This window comes from Lactuca virosa, chromosome 6 (genome assembly GCF_052849685.1).
Source record: "Lactuca virosa cultivar CGN04683 chromosome 6, Lactuca_virosa_CGN04683_v6, whole genome shotgun sequence".
NCBI classification, from domain to species: domain Eukaryota; kingdom Viridiplantae; phylum Streptophyta; class Magnoliopsida; order Asterales; family Asteraceae; genus Lactuca; species Lactuca virosa.
In genome coordinates this window covers 159,998,671-160,025,964 of record NC_136431.1, presented here as the reverse complement: position 1 = coordinate 160,025,964, position 27,294 = coordinate 159,998,671, and the positions used below count along the sequence as shown (strand labels likewise).

General features: G+C 37.2%; 1 protein-coding gene across 1 annotated transcript; it reads right to left on the bottom strand.

The window, feature by feature from the left end:
- Positions 1 to 2,887: 2,887 nt before the first annotated feature.
- On the bottom strand, positions 2,888 to 12,022 carry LOC145122035 (uncharacterized). The gene is made up of 10 exons (XM_079057713.1): positions 11,812 to 12,022; positions 4,780 to 4,795; positions 4,491 to 4,623; positions 4,253 to 4,374; positions 3,968 to 4,093; positions 3,772 to 3,893; positions 3,585 to 3,669; positions 3,334 to 3,469; positions 3,045 to 3,253; positions 2,888 to 2,963 (listed from the first exon to the last, which is right to left on the bottom strand). Exons 1-10 carry the CDS (start codon positions 12,020 to 12,022, stop codon positions 2,888 to 2,890), a joined length of 1,236 nt encoding a protein of 411 aa, XP_078913839.1.
- Between the last annotated feature and the right edge of the window lie 15,272 nt (positions 12,023 to 27,294).

Here is a 27,294-nt window from a genome sequence, read left to right as displayed (position 1 = left end):
CAAGCCCAAAAATTTCATTTTTAATTAAGTAATTCACAACATAGTTTACCAAAACATTCTCACGCCATGTCATTTGTAAAAAGAAACTTAACAATGTGTCTGAAAATCATATCGTCAAACGTAAAATAAATAAGAGTACATTCCCAGAAAACTCCATGCGGAAACCATGTGTGTGTGATGCGCTGCGACACTGCCGACTCCTTCCCCTTAGACGAAGAGGTACGTGAAACCAAAACTAAATCTGTAAGCACAAAGCTTATTGAGTTCCCCCATCTTACCACATACCATACAAGCACGTAGCATACATACTGTCGGGCAATTCTGGGGCGCCCGCCCTACCAATGTCAAGCTATTCTGGGGTGCTGTCCTGCCCATGTCAAGCCATTCTGGGGTGCTGACCTACCCATGTCAAGCCATTCTGGGGTGCTGACCTACCCATGTCAGGCTGTTCTGGGGTGCCGTCCTACCCTCTGGTCTTTCAACCGAACACGGGGACTATTTCACCCCTAGTGCTAACACATAATATCATATTTCAATCATGCTGTCAGACATATCTGGGGTGTCCGACCTACCCGTTGGTCCTAACGACCGATTCTGGGACTAGTCCCCTTCTACTGATACTATCGCACGTAACATAGCAAACTAGCATAGTCACATATCAAGAAAACTAGCATACTCTCATATCAAGCAATAGCAGACCAGACAATTATCACAAAGACATTCATCTCATGTAAACAACTACTAGTGGGACGGCCTTGGTGCCTTAGACCCACTTCTACTGCAAGGTAACTCACCTCGATGTCGTGTAGTGTCAGAACTGTCCTCGGCGTGAAGGTCGGCTCTCCTCGACTCCTCAATCCCTACACGACAACCCTCAAGTCATCAAACAGAACATACAACCCTAACCAGGGTCAACTCAAGTCCAGTCAAAGTCAATATTGGACAAAGTCAACACCCAGTTGACTTGACTCGTCGAGTTGGTCTACCAACTCGTCGAGTCCATACTTCACTAACCCGATCCAACCCCGACTCTACTCGTCGAGTCTAGCAAGAACTCAATGGGTTCTCCTTCATTCAAACCATCCGGACCATGTTCATCCGACTCACCGAGTTCATCCTTGAACACGTCGAGTTCATCTCCCTCATAAGAATGTGTCCAGTCTATGACTCGCCGAGTTGTATGAACAACTCGTCGAGTCCATTTTCAAAGATTGGGAGATTGCCTTGGACTCGCCGAGTCTGTTCTAGCACTCGTCGAGTCCCATGATTTCCAGGTCCAAGGCAAACCCTTAGCAGGCTGAGCGTTCCTTCCACTCAACCAAAACCATTTCCAGAAGACATTTCTTGGGGAAAAAGCGTCTCGACTCGCCGAGTCGCCCAAGTGACTCGCCGAGTCCCTCCTTGTCTAATACTATACAGTCGATTTCAGTGGGACTTAATGCATCCAAAACATAGATCTGACCTCCTAGGGTCCCTTTCATACGTAAAGTCACGAACTTGGTGCACATGCATGGGAACAAAGTTGGCATAAAAGATGGCCTACAAGATGCATGGGGTGTTTATGGCAACAAAGTTGGCATATTTATGCTATAAATACCCCCAATGGCCCCCGATCTGAAGTCATAACTCCATATCACACTTCACAACCCGAAAATGGCTTAGAAAGCCCTAAATATACCAAGATCCAAGCCCTAGAGATGATTATTTACATGGAAGATCAAGATAGGAGCTTTTTACCTTAAATGAGTTGTAAATGGAACACAATCTATGGATTTCTAAGCTCTCACTTGAACTCTCAAGCTCCTTTGTTCTTCTCAAGCTTCACAAACCACCAAATGCACCAAAATGGCCTTAGATCACACAAAAACGGCTAGGGTTTCGATATACAGACTTAAGAGAGTGATATGGGCGCGGGAGGCTGAGATAAGATGTTTAAATAGGGTGCAAACCCTCAATTTAGGGCTTTACTCAAACAACACCTACTCGCCGAGTCAGTCTCCGACTCGTCGAGTAGGTCACTTAAACTTTCCGCGGATCCCGTCTCTACTCGACGAGTTGGGCCACCAACTCGTCGAGTCCCAGAGAAAATACATAAAATTCTTGAACTAAAGACATACCAGGGATCGGGTGTTACAAATCTCCCCCACTTATCTTAGATTTCGTCCTCGAAGTCTGCTGCTCGATCCTGAAAAAGCTCGGGGTAATGCTCCCTCATCTCGTCCTCCGGCTCCCAAGTCCATTCCGAGCCCTTTCGGTGCTGCCACTACACCTTTACCAGCTCCACTCTCTTGTTCCTCAGATCCTATGACTTCCTGTCAAGGATTGCCACTAGCCGCTCAATGTAGTTCAAGCTGTCATCAACCTGAATATCCTCCAAAGGCACCACCGTCGAATCGTCTACCAGGCATTTCCGCAACTGGGAGACATGAAATGCGCTATGTATCTAACTGAGCTCAGCTGGCAGATCCAGCCTATATGCCACCTTGCCCACCCGGGCTACAACCCTGAAGGGTCCAATATACCTAGGCCCAGCTTGCCCCTCTTCCTGAATCGAATGACGCCCTTCCAAGGCGACACCTTCAGGAGCACCATATCCCCGACCTGGAACTCCAAGTCCGATCGACGCTTGTCGGCATAACTTTTCTGCCGACTCTGAGCAGTCTGAAGCCTGCTCCAAACCTGCTGGATCCTCTCCATAGTCTTGAGTACCACTTCGGTACTTCCCATGACTCTCTGTCCGACCTCTCCCCAGCATATGGGAGTCTAGCACTTCCTCCCATAAAACATGTCGAAAGGAGGACATTATTGATTATAAAATACATATACCCTTTCATATGTTGATATTAATTCAGCAGCAGATATTTTCAGAAGATTTCTTACTTCACGATCAAACATTGTAAGACTCACCACTCCAACTAAACCTTGAACTCGAACTTTGATCATGTAACTTGAAAAATATATATCTATAAATATAAATTTGTAACATTAAAAATAAATATAAAATTATTGAATAATAATATATTAAGTTTTTATTTGTTACATACCTTGGTTCAGCAATAACATCTGTGCCATTGCAATCTTTTTTTGGATAAAACATCATCTTTTTCTCTTCAAACCGGTCCAAGCCATTGACCGTCTCATTTGGAACATCCATTAAAATAACCTTTGACTTGGATTTTGTACACGCATTATAGTACCAATTCCGCATATCTTCAAACATCTTTATTGTTCCAAGAATTACTGCACAACTTCCCTATGATAGTAGGTGTATTTAGAGTTGGTTAATATTTTAGTATTGGATTAATTAAATTAATAGGGGGATCAATTATGTACCTCATTCAATTCGTGAATCGCGGATATTTTGTAAAGGGCGTTCTTTTGAACAAAATCATCATGTAGTGAATACATGATCGATGATCCGGATGCACGTGAGACCGAAGAACACGAAGAGTTTTTTCTTGCTTGTAAACTATTATTTTAGCATTTAATAATTATTATATATAAAAAATATGAAATGAGAAATATTGAATTGAAATGAGAAATATTGAATTGAAATGAGAAATCATTTGGAAAATTCATGACACCTTTTTTTGAAAGCAGTTATCTCCTCAATGTCGTCCTCAATAAAAAGCTTTGTAGCCAAGTACATTTTGTTGACATATGGACGCTCTGAAATGGAAATTTTAATTTTTGTATCAATGTTAATAATTTCATAAAACCAAAATTTTAAGAATATAAATATTACAAATTAGTATCATGGTAAATACGTACGTCGGATATTCTTGAACTTAGCAAGTTGAATAATCATTACAAAATGACAATGATGCTTTGAAACATATGCAACAATTTCATCAGCATAACCTCCCCATAGAGTAACAAAAACTTCATGTCCTCTGTAAAAAGAAATAAAATTAAAAAACAAAGCATCATTAGAATAATAAAAATATGTATAAAGAATGAAACTCACTCTAAATCCTCCATTTTTAGTGTGATTTTTTGCTCCTGTTTGTCTTTTGGAGGTTCCAATGGAAAACATTGGAAAACGTTTCCTATAATATCTATATTATAGACAACGAAAAGTGTAAGGATGTATCTGTTATGGTGTAAAAAATTAAATTTAGATAATTCAATCATTAACAAAGGGATTTGAGGGAATACACTAACCAAATGACTGTGGGGCCCACAAAAGTCTTTGCATCTAATAACCTTAGTGCTATATTGGAAATAGAGTTTATGTGGTCCATCAACAAACTTTATAGCACCATTATTTAACCCTATTGTGGGTTTTTGAATGTAGTAATCACCATATTCTTCCAAAGTTTTTCCTTGCAATGATGCAAATGGTTTATGCACATTACATTCAATTTTGGAGCCCTATAAATAGATGAAAAAATATAATAATAAGTTATACCACACATAAAAATAATCATAACTTAACTTGTATAAATTAATAATATTAAAAATAAAAAACTAAAAAAAATCCAAAATACCATTTCGTCCATCAATATCATTCCAATCATACGAATCTGTTTCCACAGACAAATGACTCGAACCTTGATCGTGTAGTCATCTTGTGCAAGTGCCAAGTCACTGATCATGGTAAGATTGGTGTTTTCCATTAACCTGTAAACCAAATGTAGTAACGAAGATCAGTTGTTATATAACACAAAAGTATGATAAATAAATGATAAAAATAATTTTCAAAAGCATGATGACGAAGTATAAAGATTACTACAAACAATGTTAAAAACACGATGATAACTGACCATTAGCAACTACCACGATGCATTAGCAACTAACATTATGTTATAAAGAAACACAAAGAAAACAATATTGTTGTTTAGTAAAAGCTATCACAAATAAACAACCAAAACCCAATTCCCTTATTTAATTAAAAAAGTAAAAGATAACAGGAATGAATATTCATAGTTTACCAAACACAAAATTTCGAAATCCAAAATAATATAATAATGGCTTGGAAGAGCTGGTGTTCAACAACCTTGATGCTGGTGCTACAAAGGTAATCCAAGTTCATAGATATATCGTATGCATAATATAGTCGACATAATTGATTAAGTCAACAATTGCTCTTTCAGGTGATTGTAGCAGTAGGTCTTGGGACCAACTACATTAAAGTTACAGACAATGGTAATTAACCTTAATTCCACAATAAAATCCAAAATAATATAATAATGGCTTGGAATTTCCTTTTGATCCAATAACAAAATCTGGTTTCCAGATCATCAAAAAGATTCACAGTGACAGGTAGGATATGGATCCTCTGGAATGGAATCATAATCATTGAGAATATACAAAACAAAATGGATAAAGTCTGGGATTCCCAAATCATTGAAATTAAATCCTACAGGCACAAAATCTAGTATTTGGTATTATTATAATATAAAAAAGCAAGTATGTTATTATTATAAAATAAAAAAGCAATTACACAATAAATTAATAAAAAATAACTATTGACATGTTGCAAACCCCCCGTTTAGCATAAATTTTGAATCAAATTCCAATTTACATAAAACGATCGAACTTTTTGAAAGATATGTGAAACCAAACAGAGAACAAAAATATGAGCTTCTATTTTAGTCCTTTATACTGCATTCTAATTTTTTTTTAAAGATATGTAAAACCAAACAGAGAACAAAAATAATTTCATACAATTCGACCATATCACAGTTGCAGCATGGTGTGTGACAGGAAAAAAAAAACTTCTTTGAGGCATTTAATCGAACAGCTTATATGCAAGGAAAAAAAACTTCTTTTAGGCATTTAATCGAACAGCTTATATGCAATGAAACATGAGTAAATTATTAGTACATAAATGTATATACAATTCGACCATATCATGGAAAGGAGAAGCGGAAAACATGAAATGTTCAAATAAAAAAGAATCAAATCATTTTCGTGATGGTTAAACTAATTGTATCGATCATAACATATGCTAACCTGATGTAGTAGATAATTTTGATAATGGACTCTGATGATGAACTTGGTAATGCTGTAAATCTTCAATCTCTCAATAAACGGCGACATATGATTGAGATTGTAGCTGTATATATTTTTCAAAATTGAATTTGGAAAGGATATGAAGAATAGCTGTGAATGAATTGAAATTTGATAAGTTCCTACAAATAAGAATCAATTTGAGTGGTGATTTCCGACAGTTGTGTATGTAATTTAGGAAGATATATTTGGATTTAATGTATTCATTGACAAAAATCGGGAGGAGATATTCAGTGATATTCAGGTTTCCTTTATTTGTATAAGATGCAGTAATTGTATACGATGCGGTAAATAGTTGACATTTTTTAATTTGATAAAAAACCAAAAAATCCACAATTTGCCAAGTGGAATTAAATTGAATTGAAAAAATAAAAAAATGCCATGTGGCATATTGAATAAGGAGGTGACATGTGGCAGAAAACTTTTATTCATTAAGGGAGATTTTATAAAAATATGGGTTTACACATGAAATTTACTACAATATAGACATCTAAATGATCCAAATTTTACACGAACGCTTTATATGAACTTCATTTTTTTTATAAAAATACCAATTTTATATAAAAACTAACTTACAATTTTTGTGTATTTACATTTTTGACCATAATTTATCAATTTACTAACAAATTAGGTCAATTTTCATACTTAACAACATGTAACCATTTTTGGCTATTATTATTTTGTTTGAGTTATGATTTAGAACTAATGATGTTTTGTCACACCCCCAAACCGGAACGGCGGAAACGTTCGGGGGCGGAGGACGTCATGTTAAGTATCAGAACACATGCATCATAGTAATCAAAGTAACAACAACCATCGTATTAATAATATAAAGTTTACATTATGTTCAAAACATTTCATGATTTACATTATAACAAAAGATAACACGTAATGCTCCGTCTTTGCGACACTCTAGAGGGTACATGTCTACTAACGTTCCTGACAATACAAGTGGTTTGAAAAAGTGTCAACATTAAAGTTGGTGAGTTCATAAGTATTTTTGTTATAAAAAGTATAATCTTTGTTTTTTGAAAAAGTTCGCTTGTTCCTCCGGAAAATCCTATATTTTCTTAATGACTAATATGACCGTACCCGTTCCTTCTGTGATCATTTAGTGAATACAAATTATATATAATACAAATCGAATAGACAGTTGCATGTGTGAATCTGTCCTAAGCCCACAACCAAACAAGGAACAACAAATGAGGCGGAAGTCACGCATTCCACTATCCATCGGATCTTCATTATATATAATTCTATCGTATTCACCAAGTAATCACAGAATTAACATTAATGATTCTTTTTGATATGATGAATGTGTTTCCTTCAGAAAATCCTATATTTTCTTTAGTAGAATGGTAGCCACAATAGTTCCTTCTACAATCATTTAGTTTATACTAGCTATATATAACCTAATATCGAACGGACAGTTGAATGTGTGAATCTGCCTTAAGCCCACAACCAAACAAGGAACAGGAAGTAAGGCGGAAATCACACATTCCATTGCCTATCGGATATTATATATATATAACTGTGATGTATAAACTAAGTAATTATAGAATTACCCATTAAAGGTCCTTTATGTTATACTAGTTGGTAAATAAGTGTTGAACCTTTAGTAAATATGTTCCTAGTTCCACTTACTCTATTGTAAAAAATTGTTTTCAGTAGTAAATGTTATTGTTTTCAGAAAGTTAAATCGAAAACTGTTTACCTTTATAAATAACGATTTTTATCATCGAAAATCCTATATTTTCTATAAAACCGATTTGTAGTCTTAATCGTTCGAATACCGAAAAGCACAAGTATAATTACCATACTTAGTTTAATGATACCTAGTTTTATTTATAAGAACACCTAGCTGAAGATGTGTTTGCCTGGAAAACTCAATGTGACGATACTACCATCCTATTATCACTTAGTACCTACGAGTTTTATATAACCGATATCGAACAGACAGTTGAATGGGTGAATCTGCCCTAAGCCCACAACCAAACAAGGAACAGGAAATGAGGCGGAAGTCACACATTCCACTGTCTATCGGACTTCAATTTTATATAACCCTATTATATATACTGAGTAATCATATATTTGATATCCCTTGAAACTGTTTAAGAAAAAGTATATTACTACGTAAAATATATCGTTGTTTTCTCCTTGTGCGTTCTTATAACCATACTAATATGACGGATATCCTGATACGATGTGAATCAATCGTCAATATAAAAAAGGAAGTTTGTCACCCAGAACGACTATAAATAATAGTCACGACGTGGGATTGTAACACCCGTATAGATCTATACACAAACTCATGCTCTCCCTCCAGGAGACTCTGGTTCATAAGGCTAGACTTACCTTGGTACTTAGGTAAGTACACGAACACATGTCTCACAATTAGCTTCAACGAATTTATAAGTAATAATGCAAAAACCATTTTATAAATAACAAGTAATTTTTTAAAAAGATCCTTTATTCCATAAACTATACTTATTATAGTTTATAAGTTTATTTCCATGTTTTAATCTGGACTTTGTAAAATAGTTCATATGATCCATAAACTATACCTATTATAGTTTATAAGTTTATTTCCATGTTTTAACAAGTTTCACATTTAAATGGTAAGAAAAAACATAAAAATAAAATTATATTTTTAAACACAAAATTTCTTGTGTTTTACTTGTATTCTCCCCTTATGTGTGGTAATGGTTTTGAATACGGAATAGAAACAGTGACCTTCGGGCTAGATTACAGGAATGATGTCGTATTCCTGATAGTTCTAAACACATAATAATATGTGTGAATAAGATGATCTTTGAAATATAAGTGTTTCATAAACACTAAATAATAAGTATAATACTTACTTAAGCTTGTAACTATGTTAAGTTGAAGATCTCCTGGAGCTTGAAATAGAAAGGATGGAGGAAATGGGTTTGATACTTGAGAGAGAATTGTGAGGAAATAGTTTACTAAATGTGAGAAGTGTAACATATGATCTCTATTTTTTATCTTAAGTATGAAGGAAGTCCTTAAGGCGGTGGATGTAAGGTTTACAGAGGTTATCACATTGGGAAGCTAAATTGGATAAATATCTTGATATTTAAGAGGGTGTTTTTGGATTTAAAGCTTCTAGAATTGGTGTTTACGCCCTTAAAAGGCTTTGGGTTGTGTTCACAAACATACTTTGGCCGTGAACACTTTTGATCATCAAATTCAAACCGTGAACTCCATTAATTCAAACTTTAAGGCCGTGAAGTACATTTATTGATTCATTTTCCAACCGTGAACTCTTGTGGTGAATTGATTTCAATCGTGAACTCCATTTGGCATTAATTCCCTTTAATTACTTTGGGTGAAAACTCATTTAATGAGGGTTATTTATGTTTTAAACCCCTAGACTTTTAACTTATGCTCATTTATAACACTCTAATTTAGTTTAAGTTTTCAATCCATACCTCTTGGTTTAATCTTTAAACAAGCCCAAAGGCTATAGATGATAAAATGCTACAGGGATTGCAATGTGGTTTCACTTGTACTTGGTTAGGGTTCATGCTTTAATTGATCTAAAAATTTCGAGTTGTGACATCATCCCCCCGTTAGAGGGAATTTCGTCGTGAAATTTGAATTATGAGTGGCTACTAGGAACTAGGAAAGAGGTAGGTATTTCAGTTCTATCTGATCTTCTGTTCTGATTGGTGGAGAGTGTGCGGGTTTGGCTTACTTGACTACGTTTATCCAACTGGTAGGATGTCCACTCGTAGCTCTGGGCAGCTGTTGTCCTGAAGTTCATGGTAGAACTCATACTTGGATAATCTACCATCACCTTATGTATACAAGTCATATATAATTAAGATTGAATAGACGTTCGGATGAGTGGCTCTGCCCCAAGTCTATAACCAGACAAGGAATAGGAGGTGGGGCGGAATCATACATCCTAAATCTGTTGACTCTTAATTATATACCACCCTTGCGTATATACTTAGCAGTGATAGGTTAACCGCATGGGTCTTTAGTCTCTATTCTCGAACTTGACTGGTTGTACGAGTGGTATTCCTGGGAGATCTATTGGGGATACTTCGGGAGGTTATGAACTTCCAGTACATCCTCGGGGTGTTTCACTTTAAGTTTCTTGTGTACGCAGTAAGCTTAGAAAGGCGTGGTACCCATCGCATGGGTACTTCTGGGTTTTAAAACGGGAGACGATACATAGGTTCATGTTGGGTTTGTCGTTTAAGGAGAAGGGTCTTTTCGTAGCACAGTAAGTTGGCATGGTGTGGACCAAGCCAATCCATTTTCAAAGACAACATCGGAACTTCTTATCGTAACAAATGTTAAGTCGATTTGGAAGAAGTGATGGTTATAATGATGAACTATTCTATGTATGTTTTCAGTGTCTTCCAGTTTTATCCTTGTTATTACTAATGCGAACATTTTGTACCGCATTTAGCGAGTACTAGCAGTACGAGTGTTCTGATAATTGAAAATAATTCATTTTCATAAAATAATCCCTACCAGGTCCTTCTATAATCGCTTGGTGTATACAAGTCATGTATACTTGAGATTGGAAAGATAGTCGACTAAGTGACTCTGCCCTAAATCCACAACCAAACAAGGAACATGAAATGAGGCGTAATCACTCACTCTAAGCCTACCAATCTTAATTATAAATGACCCTAATGTATACACTAAGCCATCATAGATTACCTGCAAGGGTTCTGAGTTTTTTATATGAATGATGTGTCTTGTTCGGACGAGAGTGTAATTTATAATTATTTATAAAAAGTTTTAAGTTTTAGATATTTTTATTGGGCAAATTTACCTTTGTTCACATGGGTTCCGGGATAGTCTCTCCTGTGGTAATCATCAGTATTCTTCCATCTTCATTAGAGTTCTTCGATATTGGACAATCCCTCTTGAAGTGTCCAGTTTCGCCATACCTATAACAAGTTTGGCTTACTCCAATGTCGGGGACCTGGGATATTGGTTGCGTCGGTACCCTACAGAAACGGGTAGTATGCCCAGTCCTATTGCAGTTCTGGCAATGCATCTTCTGGCAAACTCCGGTATGATGAAAGTTACATTTGTTACATTTCGGAAGGTTTTCAGCATATCGACTAGCGGGCGCTGGAGTGGCAGGTGCCGTGGCAACATGAACAGCAACTATATGTTGTCTTTTCAAGGCCTCTTGTGTTGGCTGTCATTTCTTCTTGCTCCCAGACTTTCTCTTATTGTCGCCCTCTTTTGTTGGCTCAGGAACGGGGGTCATTATTCCTTGGAGAAGCCCATGGTTCACGAGTGTTTGTGCCAAACGCTTGGCACTGTCAAACGTGAGAGATTTTGCAGCTATCATGTTTCCTTGAATCAGAGGCGATAATGCCCAGATATATCTCTCTATCTTCTTGCTTTTCGGGGTAACCATCCCGGGACATAGTACCGCTAGATCACTAAATCTATTAGTGTAGGCTACTATGTCTGAACCTGTTATGGTAAGCTCCCACAGTTCTTGCTCTAAATTTTGCACTTCGCCCCTCGGTCAGTACTCCTCTAGCATCGTTGTTTTTAGGCTTTCCCAGCCCATTGAGTTAGTCACTGCAAGGGTCAGTGACTTGACATGGCCATTCCACCATGTCAGGGACCTATCGGAAAAAGTGCAGGCAGCAAACTTGACTTTGCTCTCTTCTGGGCACGTGCAAATTTCGAAAACTGATTCTCTTTTCTCGAACCATTGCATTAGAGCAATGACTCCTCCATTTCCACTAAAGGATTTGGGTTTGCAATTCATGAAGTCTTTATATGTACACTCCCTAGGGTGTCCATGGCTATTTCCGTGGTCAGATGGGTTAGCACCACTTCTCGTCCGATTGGTACCACTTGTGTGGAAATGAGACATGGCAGTTGTTACGACGGCAGTCATCGCAGCCTGGAATATAGCGGGGTCATATTGTGGAGGTGGCGGTGGTGGATTTATTGTCGTATTGTTATTACGCCTGATATATCTATGAGGTGGCATCTTTCTATCATAAAGTTTAAAGATGAAAGGTTGGTAAGATATCGGTAGTGGTTATAAATCAAATTTCATACGAACTAGGTTATTGTAGTTTGAGTGTATCATGCTCCGAAATTGTTTTGTAATCAATTCATAATAGAAGTTTATGTGGAAAATAAACTTATGACTTTTCAATAGTGACTACCCTCATTAACATTTTGTGACTTGATTTGCAGTTATTAGTTGTTATGAAAGACGTGATAAACCTAACACATAGTGTGAGTAGTGTAATCACTAACTTAGTAGGTTATATTAGTTTCTTAGTTATTAGTATGGTGTATAAGGTGCTCTCTAGTTTGTTTCTGATAGGGTAAGGTTTGTTAACGATGTATCTAGTGTCTTTCTCTTCGTCTGATTCTTTCTCAGAATCCTCCTTGTGAACCCTCTTTTGGTTCTGCCTCGACTCCTCTATTGGTTGTTTGTGATGTCTAGGTGTGTCGGTTGTGCGAAAATGGGAATGTCTAAAGAATCTACGAGATTAATAGAACATTTCTATTAAAAATAAATTTTTACAAGGATGATCCTTACCGAGTCTTTCTATAACCACATAGAGTATACAAATTATATATAACCAAGATCATATAGACCTTCGAATAAGTGATCCTACTCTAAGACCACAACCAAACAAGGAACAGGAAGTAGAGTGAAAATCACCAATTCTAAGTCTATAAAATCTCAATTATATATAACCTTAATGTATACACTCGGTAATTATAGCCTTACCAGTAAAGGTCTTTTAGTTTTCACATAAGTTAGTTATAGTACTTAAAATACTCCTATAGTATTTTAATTATATGTTTGATTCTAGAGTTTTTTCGTATATGAAGTTGATAAGTTCCTAGACTTGTTGTTATTGTATAGTATCATAAAATACTCCTATAGTATTTTAAACTTTATGTTTGGCTCTAGTATTCCTTTGTACATGGAGCTGGTAAGTTTTAGACTTGTTGCAATACCACTATCGCTCCCAAACACATGTTGGTCGTATCTCAAAGAAATATAGTTGATCAGGCTATATTTATCCTATATATGATTACATAACTGTCTAGGTTTGACTATAGTGTCCAACATCTAAATACTTTCGTTTTGCTCTTCTTGTGATTCTTGTTCTAGTGTATATATATATATATATATATATATATATATATATATATATATATATATATATATATATATATATATATATATATATATATATGCATGTATGTATACTTTTATAAAAATATTAATATATTTTAAAAGTATAATTCTTACTTCACTATAAACAATGCTCTGATACCAATCTGTCACTCCCCCAAACCAGAACGGCGGAAACGTTAGGGGGCGGAGGACATCATGTTAAGTATCAGAACACATGCATCATAGTAATCAAAGTAACAACAACCATCGTATTAATAATATAAAGTTTACATTATGTTCAAAACATTTCATGATTTACATTATAACAAAAGATAACACGTAATGCTCCGTCTTTGCGACACTCTAGAGGGTACATGTCTACTAACGTTCCTGCCAATACAAGTGGTTTGAAAAAGTGTCAACATTAAAGTTGGTGAGTTCATAAGTATTTTTGTTATAAAAAGTATACTCTTTGTTCTTTGAAAAAGTTCGCTTGTTCCTCCGGAAAATCCTATATTTTCTTAATGACTAATATGACCGTACCCGTTCCATCTGTGATCATTTAGTGAATACAACTTATATATAATACATATCGAATAGACAGTTGCATGTGTGAATCTGTCCTAAGCCCACAACTAAACAAGGAACAACAAATGAGGCAGAAGTCACGCATTCCACTGTCCATCGGATCTTCATTATATATAATTCTATCGTATTCAGCAAGTAATCACAGAATTAACATTAATGATTCTTTTTGATATGATGAATGTGTTTCCTTCAGAAAATCCTATATTTTCTTTAGTAGAATGGTAACCACAATAGTTCCTTCTACAATCACTTAGTTTATACTAGCTATATATAACCTAATATCGAACGGACAGTTGAATGTGTGAATCTGCCCTAAGCCCACAACCAAACAAGGAACCGGAAGTAAGGCGGAAATCACACATTCCACTGCCTATCAGATATTATATATATATAACTCTGATGTATAAACTAAGTAATTATAGAATTAACCATTAAAGGTCCATCATGTTATACTAGTTGGTAAATAAGTGTTGAACCTTTGGTAAATATGTTCCTAGTTCCACTTACTGTATTGTAAAAAATTGTTTTCAGTAGTAAATGTTATTGTTTTCAGAAAGTTATATCGAAAACTGTTTACCTTTATAAATAACGATGTTTATCATCGAAAATCCTATATTTTCTATAAAACCGATTTGTAGTCTTAATCGTTCGAATACCGAAAAGCACAAGTATAATTACCATACTTAGTTTAATGATACCTAGTTTTATTTATTAGAACATCTAGCTGAAGATGTGTTTGCCCGGAAAACTCGATGTGATGATAGTACCATCCTATGATCACTTAGTACCTACGAGTTGTATATAACCGATATCGAATAGACAGTTGAATGGGTGAATCTGCCCTAAGCCCACAACCAAACTAGGAACATGAAATGAGGCGGAAGTCACACATTCCACTATCTATCAGACTTTAATTTTATATAACCCTATTGTATATATTGAGTAATCACATAGTTAATATCCCTTGAAACTGTTTAAGAAAAAGTATATTTCTACGTAAAATATATCGTCGTTTTCTCCTTGTGAGTTCTTATAACTATACTAATATGACGAATATCCTGATACGATGTGAATCGGTCGTCAATATCAAAAATGACGTTTGTCACCCATAACGACTATAGCTAATAGTTAGGGTGTGCGATTGTCAGTCCCGTATAGATCTATATACAAACTTACGCTCTCCCTCCAGGAGACTCTAGTTCATAAGGCTAGACTTCCCATGGTACTTAGGTAAGTACACGTAGACGTGTATCACAATTAGCTTCAACGAATTTACAAGTAATAATGCGAAAACCTTTTTATAAATAATAGGTAATTTTGTAAGTGTTTCATAAACACTAAATAATAAGTATAGTACTTACTTAAGCTTGTAACTATGTTAAGTTGAAGATCTCATGGAGCATGAAATAGAAAGGATGGAGGAAATGGGTTTGATACGTGAGAGAGAATTGTGAGGAAATAGTTTACTGAATGTGAGAAGTGTAACATATGATCTCTATTTTGTATCTTAAGTAAGAAGGAAGTTCTTAAGGCGGTGGATGTAAGGTTTACGGAGGTTATCACATTGGGAAGCTAAATTGGGTAAATATCTTGATATTTAAGAGGGTGTTTTCAGATTTAAAGCTTCTAGAACTGGTGTTTACGGCCTTAAAAGGCTTTAGGTTGTGCTCACGGACATACCTTGGCCGTGAACACTTTTGATCATCAAATTCAAACCGTGAACTCCATTAATTCAAACTTTAAGGCTGTGAACTACATTTATTGATTCATTTTCCAACCGTGAACTCTTGTGGTGAATTGATTTCAACCGTGAACTCCATTTGGCATTAATTCCCTTTAATTACTTTGGGTGAAAACTCATTTAATGAGGGTTATTTATGTTTTAAACCCCTAGACTTTTAACTTATGCTCATTTATAACACTCCAATTTAGTTTAAGTTTTCAATCCATACCTCTTTGTTAAATCTTTAAACAATCCCTAAGGCTATAGATGATAAAATGCTATAGGGATTGCAATGTGGTTTCACTTGTACTTGGTTAGGGATCAGGCTTTACTTGATCTAAAAATTTCGAGTTTGTGACATGTTTATAAAAACTTGTAAGGGTTAAACATAGCATTTTCATAATCTAAGCAATTTCATGTCTAAACATTATGGATATGCTAAACATCCTATTTTACACAATAATGTCATAAATGAAGCATGTGGACATATTTAAGCTAGTTATTTAACTAACATATTAATACATATTCTATACATATCATATCACAGTTTATTTGCATTTCAACATACTTTTAAGTGTTTGTAACCTAAATTGAATGAAATAACATGTCAAAACTAACTCACGTAACCATATCATGATATGAACACAAGATAACATCATCTATTTTGACAAAACAAGTATTTATCTCACCCCAAAGTAATAAACAAACATAAAAGGGGCCATAAAGTCTCACCTTTGAAGGGTGTTCTTGCTCGAGTTTTCATTTAACTTCCCGGGAAAAAAAGAGGGGGGTTGTTGCCCTTGGCTCGCCAGAAACCACCAGAAAAAACACCTCTAGTGGGGGGGGGGGTGTTTGTGGTTGAATTAAGAAACACGAAAGAAAAAGAAAAGAAGTCGAAAGAGAAAGAAAGGAGGAAGGAAGATACAGATCCTTTTAGTGCATAGTTTTGTTTAGCTTAAATGAGGATAGCTTCTCCATAAAAGTTCACTGGGCAATAGTTTAAATAAGATAGGAAATGTTACTTTTTGTGCATGGATTGATGGTTCCTATCACTTCTTCTTTCATCCATAATGTTTTCTCTTTAGCTCAAAACTAGAAGCAAAGCCTCACTCTCTATTAGTCATACGTTGTATCAGGTTTTGTATGAGAGATAGAGTGAGAGAAGAAAAGCATGTGGGTGCTTGAGGAAAAGTGAGTGCAGGAGATTTTAATATCTTTTGTATCTTTAATTGAAGTTTAAAAGAAAATTTTCTCACTCAAGTGTTATACTAGTAATGTTAATAAGGCATGTGTAGGTTTTGATTTCTCATCAGGCTTTGAATTCATGTGAGGGGAGGACTATGAGTGCATAGCTTTTGACTTATTCCTAGTAGACCTATTTCTTTGATAAAGTGAAAGGAATATAGGTGTACTAGTTGAGATATGTGAGAGAGACATAGGAAATGAGTGCATGGAAGTTCCAATATTATGGCTAGCCATTTAAGTGTAAATCATGTTCTAATAGTATCAATCAATGTGGGGTCACACTCATGACATCAAAAAAGTATTTAAAATAACATTCTAAATTCATTCGATCAAATCCCGACATCTAATAACTATTATGAAGGTGGCGAAGGATAGCCTCCATTTCACGGATGACCGACAAACTTGACCTAAATTACCAATTGTTACATTTTTCAAATTGGATGATTTGATCGAAAACTTTTGTGGTAAAGGATACCTAAGCAAGAGACTTTTAAGGAATATACAAGATAAAAAATGTCTAATTAAATTTGTTATTAGTGATCCCATAAATCTAGAAATTATATAGTAAGATATAACTGATAATCGATATATATCGGGTTGAATTCAAATGGATGAGATAAAGGATACCGAACTATTTATTTGTTTTGCAACCTGGATCATAGACTTTGATAGTTAATGTTTTTGGAAACTAAAAGTGTATTAATTATTAAAAAGTTTAACTATTGAAAATACTAAATGCATTTTGTTAAAATTTTGTAGTTAAATAATCCATTTCATTACCATGGAAGTGTCATTTTCTTTAATGACTTAATGAAACAATAGCATTCAATAGATACAACTTCAATGATTGGGTTCATGTCTTAAGAGACAATCTCGTGAGCGATATGAAATTGTATACACTTAAAGGTCCTAGTCCTAAACTATTTTCCCTAAGCAATGAACCCGAACATGATACCTAGTAAAGGCATCACTGTGATGCTAAAGATGTTTCTAACATCTAACTAGGAATAATACAAGGCCCATAAGAGTCACCTTGTGTGATCTAGGAGGCCCATGTTGTGACAACCCGAAATTTCTATCTTGCAAATCCATTGAATTCAATCAAAAGTCAGACTTGTTTTCCTACCTTTTAGCATTGTTAAGTGTCTGTTTGAGTGTTCTAAGCCTAGTACATTCAAGGATTGGGTGTTTGGAAGTATATACTAGAGTTCATTGTGTAGCATTCAAGCCGGAAAACTCCATCACAAGGACTTTACGGCCGCAAACTAGAGTTTACGACCGTAAACTCTTGTCTAGCTGTGAACTTTCTCCTTAAGTATGATTTTCCTTCATTTTTCTTCACTTTTCACATCTTCAATTCAAGAACACTCATTTCTCTCTCAAGTATCATCAAGAACACTTCCATTTCTCTTTAAAGGTGTAAATTCTTTCATTATTAGTTGATATCCTTCGTGATCTAGTAAAACCATATGATTTCATCCGTGAATTCATCTCTTTTTGGGGTTAGATCTTCAAATCATCAAGAACACCAAGAACACACACTAGTTCTTTGGACCGTAATCACCCATTCAAGCTTCCAAATCGTAAGTATCCTTTCCATATACTTGTTATCCATTAAAAGCACATGATTAGCATCCAAGAATCAACCATTTTAGCAAGAACATCAAGAGTTTACGGCCGTAAACTCTTCATATGGCCGTAAACCCTTCTTAGTTCATGTCATGGTCGTGAACCCTTCAAGTCATGGCCATAAACCCTAGCTATTTCATGTGTTGGCCGTAAACACCTTGGCCATGAACACATCTTGGCCGTAAACACACCCTTGTGTGTCCGTAAACACTGTTTATAAAATCATATGTGATTGTAACACTTCATTCCAAGTGTTTCCTAGTCCCTAAGGTTGTTCCCTAACATGACTAGTTGTTATATACACTAATTATATACATATATGTGTCATTATATGCTTAATAGGATCCGTTTGTACTCGAGACTTCACTTGACACTTAGCATCCTATATCGATCTTACGTTCGAATCACTCACTACAGGTGAGTTCATACCCCTAACTTATCTTTTAAATGATTTTAAATGCTTTTATGGGGGGGGGGGGAATACAAGTAGAAACCATTATAGTTATTGTATCAATTATCATGTGATTAATAACTATCAAACAAGTGGATTTCTTATACTTCATAACTGTGTTATCAAACCAACTATTTCAAAACATTTTATAAACTGACATCAAGTCATCTATAACCATTCAAATGGTTAAAACTCTTTTATATGCTAAACTCTTTATCAAACTCTTTTAAACTAATATATTGTAAAAATCATGTCTATATAGATATAGTTATATCAATAAGGTTGAAAGGGCTTAGGACTGATCACTAGCTTTATTTCCTGTTCCTTGTTTGGTTGTGGACTTAAGGTATCGGTTGTTTGTCCGAGTGTGGTTTAAATCTTAGTTATATATTATGTATATGTGTATAGATATAAAATTTCTTCCATCAGTTCAATAACTTTGGGTAGCAAAGGTGTACAAACATGATCAGTCAATTAAACACCAATACTAGTAAACTATAATAGGTATAGTTTAGAGGATTACTACTCACTATTTCTAGAATAATGAAACTTACAAGAGTCAGTTCATACACGAGTCAGTTCAAACATACTATAACGAGAAACATAAAGAACATACTATAACGACAAACAGAAAGAACATACTATAAATAGAAACAGAGAGAACATATTATACACTAAAACAGAGAGAACATACTATACAAATCTAAGAACAATATAACATTAATGTGAGCCACTACTTCATGGCACGCAAATGTACTGCTGTGTCACGTTTTGTAACCAGAGTCTCCTGGAGGGAGAGCGTGAATTTGTGTATTGATCTATACGGGATTGACCATCCTACACCTTGCTGCTAGCTATAGTGGCACCTGCAGGTCTACGAGTGACGGATGTCATACCATTTCGATGTCTTTGATCGTCATGTTTTACTAGTCAATCAAGTATGGTTATAATCTCATCACATTTTACCTTAATTAAACAATTAGTTTAAGGTAGTTAGTACATCTATAGTTACTATATACAAAACTACTGTACATCGTCATTTTCCTATTACATTCATATTCTGATCTTCTCATATAAACAGTAATGTAAACTATTTTCCGGTAATGATAGTCTTACTTGGGAGAAACACTCACTTTTACAAAAGAACAAACATATAGAACAATCTGGTCTTGGTAGAAGACTACATTTCATTAAGTAGAAAATATAGGATTTTATAGGAGATACAAACATTTACATCAAACACTTACAAACACTTTCATAAACCTTATACAAACAATTGACTCTAAAATACTTATGAACTCACCAGCTTTAATGCTGATCTACTCTTTCAAAATAACTTGTATTCTCAGGTCACCAGTAGATAGGTACACTGGACCAGGTTTTGAGAAGACAGAGCATATTCAAGACTCGTGTTTTATTTTGATTCATATTTTGGAGTCTTTCAAACTTAACAAAGAACACACTCGTATTAAATTGAGTATATCAGAGCTTTGTTTATAGTGAATTGAGTATATCAACCCATAAATGATATACAACTATAAACACATCGGGATTAAAACACTCTGACCAAGAGTTAATACTTTTAAAATAATAAAACATTTTAGAAATGCAAGAGCTATCCAGCCAGCTCAATGAACTGCTCAGCAAATGATTCATAAGGCCGAGTTCCTTACCCTGGGGAGCTCCGATCTTATTCGTGAAAAAGAAAGATGGATCCTTCCGGATGTGCGTAGATTATCGAAAACTGAACAAGGTGACCATCAATAACCGTTATCCCTTACCCATAATCGATGACCTCTTCGATCAACTTCAGGGAGCCAGTTATTTCTCGAAAATAGACCTAAGATCAGGGTACCATCAGTTACGAGTTCAGGAGAATGATGTTCCCAAGATAGCATTCCGAACTCGTTACAGAGACTACGAGTTTGTAGTAATGCCCTTTGGTCTAACCAACGCACCGGCGGTATTCATGGATCTGATGAATTGGGTGTGTCGTCCTTTCCTAGACAAGTTTGTAATCGTGTTCATTGACGATATACTGGTCTACTCTCGGAGTAAGGAGGATCATAGACAGTACTTGAGACAGGTGTGAGAAACACTAAGGGCGGTGAAACTCTATGCAAAGTTTTCAAAGTGCGAATTCTGGATTAGAAAAGTAACCTTCCTTGGTCACGTGTTAGCGAGGAAGGCATACACGTGGACCCTTACAAGATCAAAGCGATTGAGAATTGGTCAGCACCGAAGACGCCCACAGAAATTCGTCAATTCTTGGGTCTCGCTGGCTACTATTGCAGGTTTATCCAGAACTTCTCCAAAATTGCTAAGCCTTTAACCACCCTGACACAGAAAGGTGTAACCTTTAGTTGGGGAGAAAAGCAAGACAATGCGTTTCAAACCTTGAAGCAGGCCCTATGCAGCGCACCTATCCTGTCTCTGCCCGAAGGGACAGAGGATTTCGTCGTCTTCTGTGATGCATCCAATCAGGGCCTAGGTTGTGTGCTCATGCAACGAGGAAAGGTTATTGCATATGCCTCGAGACAGCTGAAAACACACGAAGTCAATTATACAACTCACGATCTAGAACTGGGAGCAGTGGGCTTTGCGTTAAATATTTGGAGACATTATCTCTATGGAACCAAGTGCACTGTCTTCACCGACCATAAGAGCCTATGTCACACCCCGGAACCGTAATGGCGGAAACGTTCCGGGGCGGATGACGTCATGCGTAGTATCACAACAATTGTATCATAGCAAGCATAGTAAACACAACCAGAAATAGAATACATACATGAAAAAGGTTTACATTGTTTTAATACATAGTTTTGTTCATATCAAAAACAAAATAGAAAGACGCGACTCTAACACTTCGACTTCTATGAGCTCCTGGAAGTACCTGTCTACTAATTCCCTGAGAATACAAGCAGTTTTGAAGAATATCAGCATAAAGCTGGTGAGTTCATAAGCATGTAGTTTTGGAGGAAAGATGTTCTTTGATCCTTTTTGAAAGTGTTCCATAAGAAAATCCTATATTTTCTTATAAAAAGCGTGTTTAAAACCCATTCCTTCCATGACTTCCAGATTCGTACCATAGATGTACAATCCTAGGTGTCGTGGAGGGAATATGAATATCTATTAATTACATGTTGAACAATTTGATTTTTGAATAGTCGGGTTATCCCGGGAAAATCCTATATTTTCCCTTAAAGGTTGAAAATTGATTATCCATATGCGAGTATCTACCATAGTCGGACAACAGTTTTCTTTTCGAAACTCTGGTCACACCCAGAGGAGTATATTAGCCGTATTATCGAAACTCTGGTCACACCCATAGGAGTATATTAGCCGTATTACATAAATAAAAACTAATAAATTAGGAAGTGAACTAAGACCTAAGGGCCTTACAGATTCCCTTTAGTAATCAAATCGGATATTACTTTGAGGTTAGTTCACTCGTTTCATTATTACAAAAGTAAATTCTCGTTACCTAAGTTGTGAGTGCCATAACCGTACTTAGACTGGATAAGGCACGAAACGGGGGCCAATATCTTCTATGACTTTGTCACCCCTGAACCTAACGGTTCCGCTGTAGCTAGCAGCGAGGGTGCGGGATAGTCAGTCCCCTATAGATCTATACACAATAGTCACGCTCTCCCTCCAAGAGATTCTGGTTATAAGTCGTAGTCCTCCACTTACGAATCCGAGGGAGTGTTACCAAGGACAAGTCTCAAAACTTAGCCTAACAAATTTACAAGTAATAATATAGAAAATCCTGTTTTACGTTTTGAATGAATCCTTTTATAAAATATCACATTTTATGACAAGATTCACAAGTTCCTTGCTTTAGATTTGAAACTGTTTCTACGAGTTGATTTCTTAATCGTTTGGTAAAACTGTTTTCTGAGTTAAAAGCATACTGAACATATAATTATTTTAAACAAAATAATATACTTGAGTACAAGTTTCCTTGTACTTTTGCTTGTATTCCCCCCTGAAAACATGAAAAACTCAGAAAAAGCGTAGGGGTATGAACTCACTGTGTGACGTAGGATCTGGGTGAATGATCGGTTACGAATGCTGAGTGCTAGCCGGTGTTTCGTACGCAAGTGGATCCTATTAACATGTGATGACACATATACGTATTAGAATTAGAGTGTTTCATGACTAAACATGACGGGAAACCACCCTAAAGGCTCGGAAATGTTTGTCGGGACCCTATATGATCAAACAAGGGAGGTGTACGACCATTTGAGTGGGTGTGCGGCCAGGGTGTGCGGCCAGGCTGTGTGTGCGGTTGAACATAGGAGTGTGCGGCCGTACAGAGGGTGTGTGAGGCCGTACACAGGAGTGTACGACCGTACACTCCTCATTTGTGCCCGAAATGTCGATTTTGAGGTGTTCTTGTGCTAATACCAAGTCGTACTGGTGAATGAAGGCCAAACTCTTCACTTTGGAGAGCTTTAAGGTGTGTGCGGCCACCTTATGAAGGTGTGTGGCCGTACACCTTCAAAGGATGAAGAACACGAAGAACACTATTAGTTTTAGGCTTAGATTCAGGTGTCTTACCACTATCACAAGTTGAATGATGGAGTAGTTCACGTTTTTGAGGCTTTTTGAGTGTTCTTGGACGAAGTTTTTAGAGAGAGAAAGTAGAGTGCAGCCAAAAGGAAAGGAATGAGTGAAGGGTTCCCCTTATATATATAAGGGTGAGTGTGCGGCTGGAGGGTGGGTGTGCGGCCGCACACCCATGTGTACGGCCGTACACACCTCCCAAGAGGGTGTATGGCCCGGTTTTAGCCTCTATACGACTTGTTGGCTCATTCCTACTCTCGTTCCCAGCTGTACTTTAGCTTAAAAAACTTAAATGAACCCTCAAACAGTGCCAGAAGTCAACAAAACATGTTTAACTTTGATCGAATTGACTAAATATGCGAGATAAAAGTTCCGGGTTGTCACATCATCCCCCCGTTAGAGGGAATTTCGTCCCGAAATTTAAGAATAAGAATATAACTCATGGTCTTGGAAAAAGATGTAAGTACTTAAGGTTCATGGGACTCTCGCGCTCCCAAGTGAATCCAAGTTCCTGTTTGACATTCTAACAGACCTTCACTATCGGGATGTGACGTTATTTCGTTCTCTTGACTTCTCGATACGTGAGCTCGGATGATTCTCTCACAAAGTGTGGACTCTCGTCTAACTCGAGGCTGTCGAGAGGAAATCGTAAGTGTCTCATCGGCCGGACACTCATTTTGGTTTGGAACGAGGAAGACGAGATGAGCGTTGCTAAGCGCTCGAGGAAATTGGATTTTGTACGCTACGAGACCGATCCTAGCAAGGATCTCGGATGGTCTAACGTATCTTGGATTTAGCTTTCTACGCTTTCCGAAGCGTATCAGGCCTCTCTAGGGTGAAACCTGTAAGAAGGACACGTTCACCAATCTGGGACTCCAATGGTTTTTGTCTATTAACGACATAGCCCCTTTCGTACGATCTTTTCTGCCGTCTCTCAGATGATTTCAGGACTCCTGAGAGTGCTGTCGGGGACTTAATTCTTGTATATTTGTGTGTCGCCCGCCTCAGCCCATCACAGGTAGGGTCTGTACTTATGGCTGCAGAGGGCTCCGAACGGCGCAACCTTGCTACTTGAAAGGTCGCCGTTGTTGCAAGAAGGTTCAATTTAGGATAGATGTGGGTCCCATGACACATCTTCAATTGTCCGGATGGTTCTCTTACTTTGTCCTTCTCCTTGCGGATGATACTCTTCGTATGAATACTTTCGGATTTCGAAGGGAGATGAATTCTTTGAAGTTGGCATCTGGTTGTCGTCACGAGCGACCAGAGTTTCGCGATCGAACGATATAAGACCAAAGGGTTTGGTATAACATAGACTCAGTCAAGCTAGACAGAATGGTGTCGTAGAATCGCGCGTCAAGCTAGTCCGGGAGGATCGTTTTGCTAGCACATTGGCATCCCTAAATGAACGTCTCTGGTATTTTCTGCGTTTGATTTGGACTTGGTAGGTACTACTACTTATGTGGGGGTCCAAATGTTTTGAAACTATGGGCTCTCGATGGAATGGTTCTCATTAGATTTTTCTATGATTGCTTGGCGTATACAAGTCATGTATAATCACAACTGACCCTAATGTATACACTAGGCTACCACAATTTACCCATTAGGGCATCAACTTTTAAAAGTACCCCGTGATTAAATTTGGACGGGAAAGAAATCACGAATATGAATATTTATTGAGGTTTTCGGAAACGTACCAACATAGCAGGTTTCTTTGATGCTTCCTCATTCCCTGAGGTTAGACTCCTCCTGTTTCCTCATTGTTCTTCTCTGTTGGGCAGTCTCTTTTGAGATGTCCCATTTCGCCACATACGGAGCACACTTGGACTATGCTAGCATCAGTAGTGGAAGTGATGTGTTGGGTCGGGGTCTTTGCGAAACGGGCTTCCTTGCCATCCTGAAGTCTTGGACAATTTCTTTTGTAATGTCCGGGTTCACCACAATTGTAGCAAACCTGACCCATCTGTATGCCAGGAATCGAGGTGTTTGGCTGTGCAGGTGCCCTACAACATCGCGTGGTGTGTCCTTGTCTATTGCAGTTCTCATATCGAAGTTCGCGACACTTTCCTACGTGGTGGAAGTTGCATTTCTCGCAACTTGGAAGTTTTCCAGCATATTGCCGCGCTGGCGTTGGCACCGGTTGGGCGGATGTGGCGGTTGTAGAAGTTATCTCGAGTTGTCGTTTCCTGGCAAGTTTCTGAGACGACTTGTCCTTCCTCTCGGACCAAAATTTCCGTTTGGCGCTCTTACGTGTGGGAGTTGCAATGTTCTCTTGGACAAACCCTTGCGGATTTCCTGGTGTGTTGTTACAGCTTGAGGTGTGGGAGTCGTTCCCATTCCCATTTAGGTTGTGAGTGTTAAGAACAGCTAGGGCGGCTGCTACGGCTGCGGTGACAGTAGCTTGGAACGTAGCTGAGTCCATCTGGAGGATTGGTGCCTTACTGGTGGATTGGTTCTGCTTTTTCGGAGGCATGATCTGCTACACGTCAAGAAAAGAGTTTGTGAGCAACAATGGTTGCCTCTGGATGTATCTTAAATGCTTGTCTATGCATTGATATTTCCCGTTTTGCTAACTGACTCTCTTTGATACGAACCACATACCCATGATGTGGTTTTAGCAAGGATAGAAAAGATTTGAGCACACAAAATCACATAAAATAAGTTTAAGAATTTTTTTTTGCTCAGACCATCGGGCTGGGTGAGTAACTCTCCCATTTCTTCGGCTCCAGATGAAATGAAGGGTTGGCTATAAGAGTAGTTCCGGAAATCAAGTCGATACAGGATTTAAATTTGGCACTCGGGAGGAGTCCTTGGATTGTCTTTGGGAAAGACATCAGGAAAGTTGCAGACTTCGGAAGCGCTCTCGAGGTCTTTAACTTTTTGCATTCCATCATCAACATGAGTCAGGAATGCATAGCATTACTTTCGCAGATGCTCCTAGGTTTGACGCAGGAAATGGTACGAAGGTTCGAACGATCTTATCACTGAAACTAGTGAGGACTCCGTCAGAGGGACGATCGAGACGAATCGCTTTCTCGAAGCAAGGACATTGACACGATGTGAGGCTCATTCGTCCTATGCTGATTAGGACATTGAAGCTTTTCATGGATACTGATATGAAATTGATAGGGAAACGGAATGATCGTCTAAGGTAAGATCACATCCTATGATGCATGATTTAGCTGAAATACGATTGTTGTCATCATAACTGAAACTGAGATTACATATTCCGGAACTCAGGACCTAATAATAGGTCTAAGTCTTAATAATAAAGAGAAAATTTCGACAATATGGAAGACAGAGATGTTTACGGGAAAGAGCTACTCAGAACATAAACATGAAAGTTATTCCTTAGACGAGAAAGGAAGAACGACTAGAGTGTGCCTCTATTGGCGACGGGCACTCCTCAAGTGAAACCCTGATTCGGCCAGCTGTCGCTCTGCGTAAAGCAGGCGTCCTTCATACTCTGACTGGCGGGCTCGGAGCTGTATGACCTCGGCTCAGGTTATAGCTAACTCTCATTGCAGAGTTTCTTTGTTTCTCGTAGTTCTCCCGTGAGCAATTCAAGATTACGAATGTGGTTTGTGTTGGCCTCCGAGTTTGCCTCAAGTTCCATAGTTCGCTGTAGGGTTGCCACACCTAGCTCCACATTGCAAGCCACTCGGTGTATCAGGATTGGAAGAGCCTTGTGTTGGATTAGATGTCTAAGCCCATAACTATTATTGGTATGTACTTGACCCGAGAGTAGCATGGTCCATTTGGGTTGCATATCATCAGGACAATTTGTTAGGATGGACTTTTGAGAGAAGGTTATTTATGGTTTATTAATATATTATAAGTTATAATATATTAATATGAAATCATATGTTTTAATTAGTATCGATCAAGAATTAATTTGGAATTAATTTAGTG

What these genes read in the sequence shown, in the direction of transcription:
- LOC145122035 (XM_079057713.1), bottom strand. Translation starts at nt 12,022, where the DNA reads ATGCCACCTCATAGATATATCAGGCGTAATAACAATACGACAATAAAT. An exon ending in TAAGTTCAAGAATATCCGAC is followed by an intron (nt 3,670 to 3,771) that starts GTACGTATTTAC and finishes TTTCCATTTCAG; the next exon opens with AGCGTCCATATGTCAACAAA. An exon ending in GATGTTATTGCTGAACCAAG is followed by an intron (nt 2,964 to 3,044) that starts GTATGTAACAAA and finishes TTATATTTATAG; the next exon opens with ATATATATTTTTCAAGTTAC.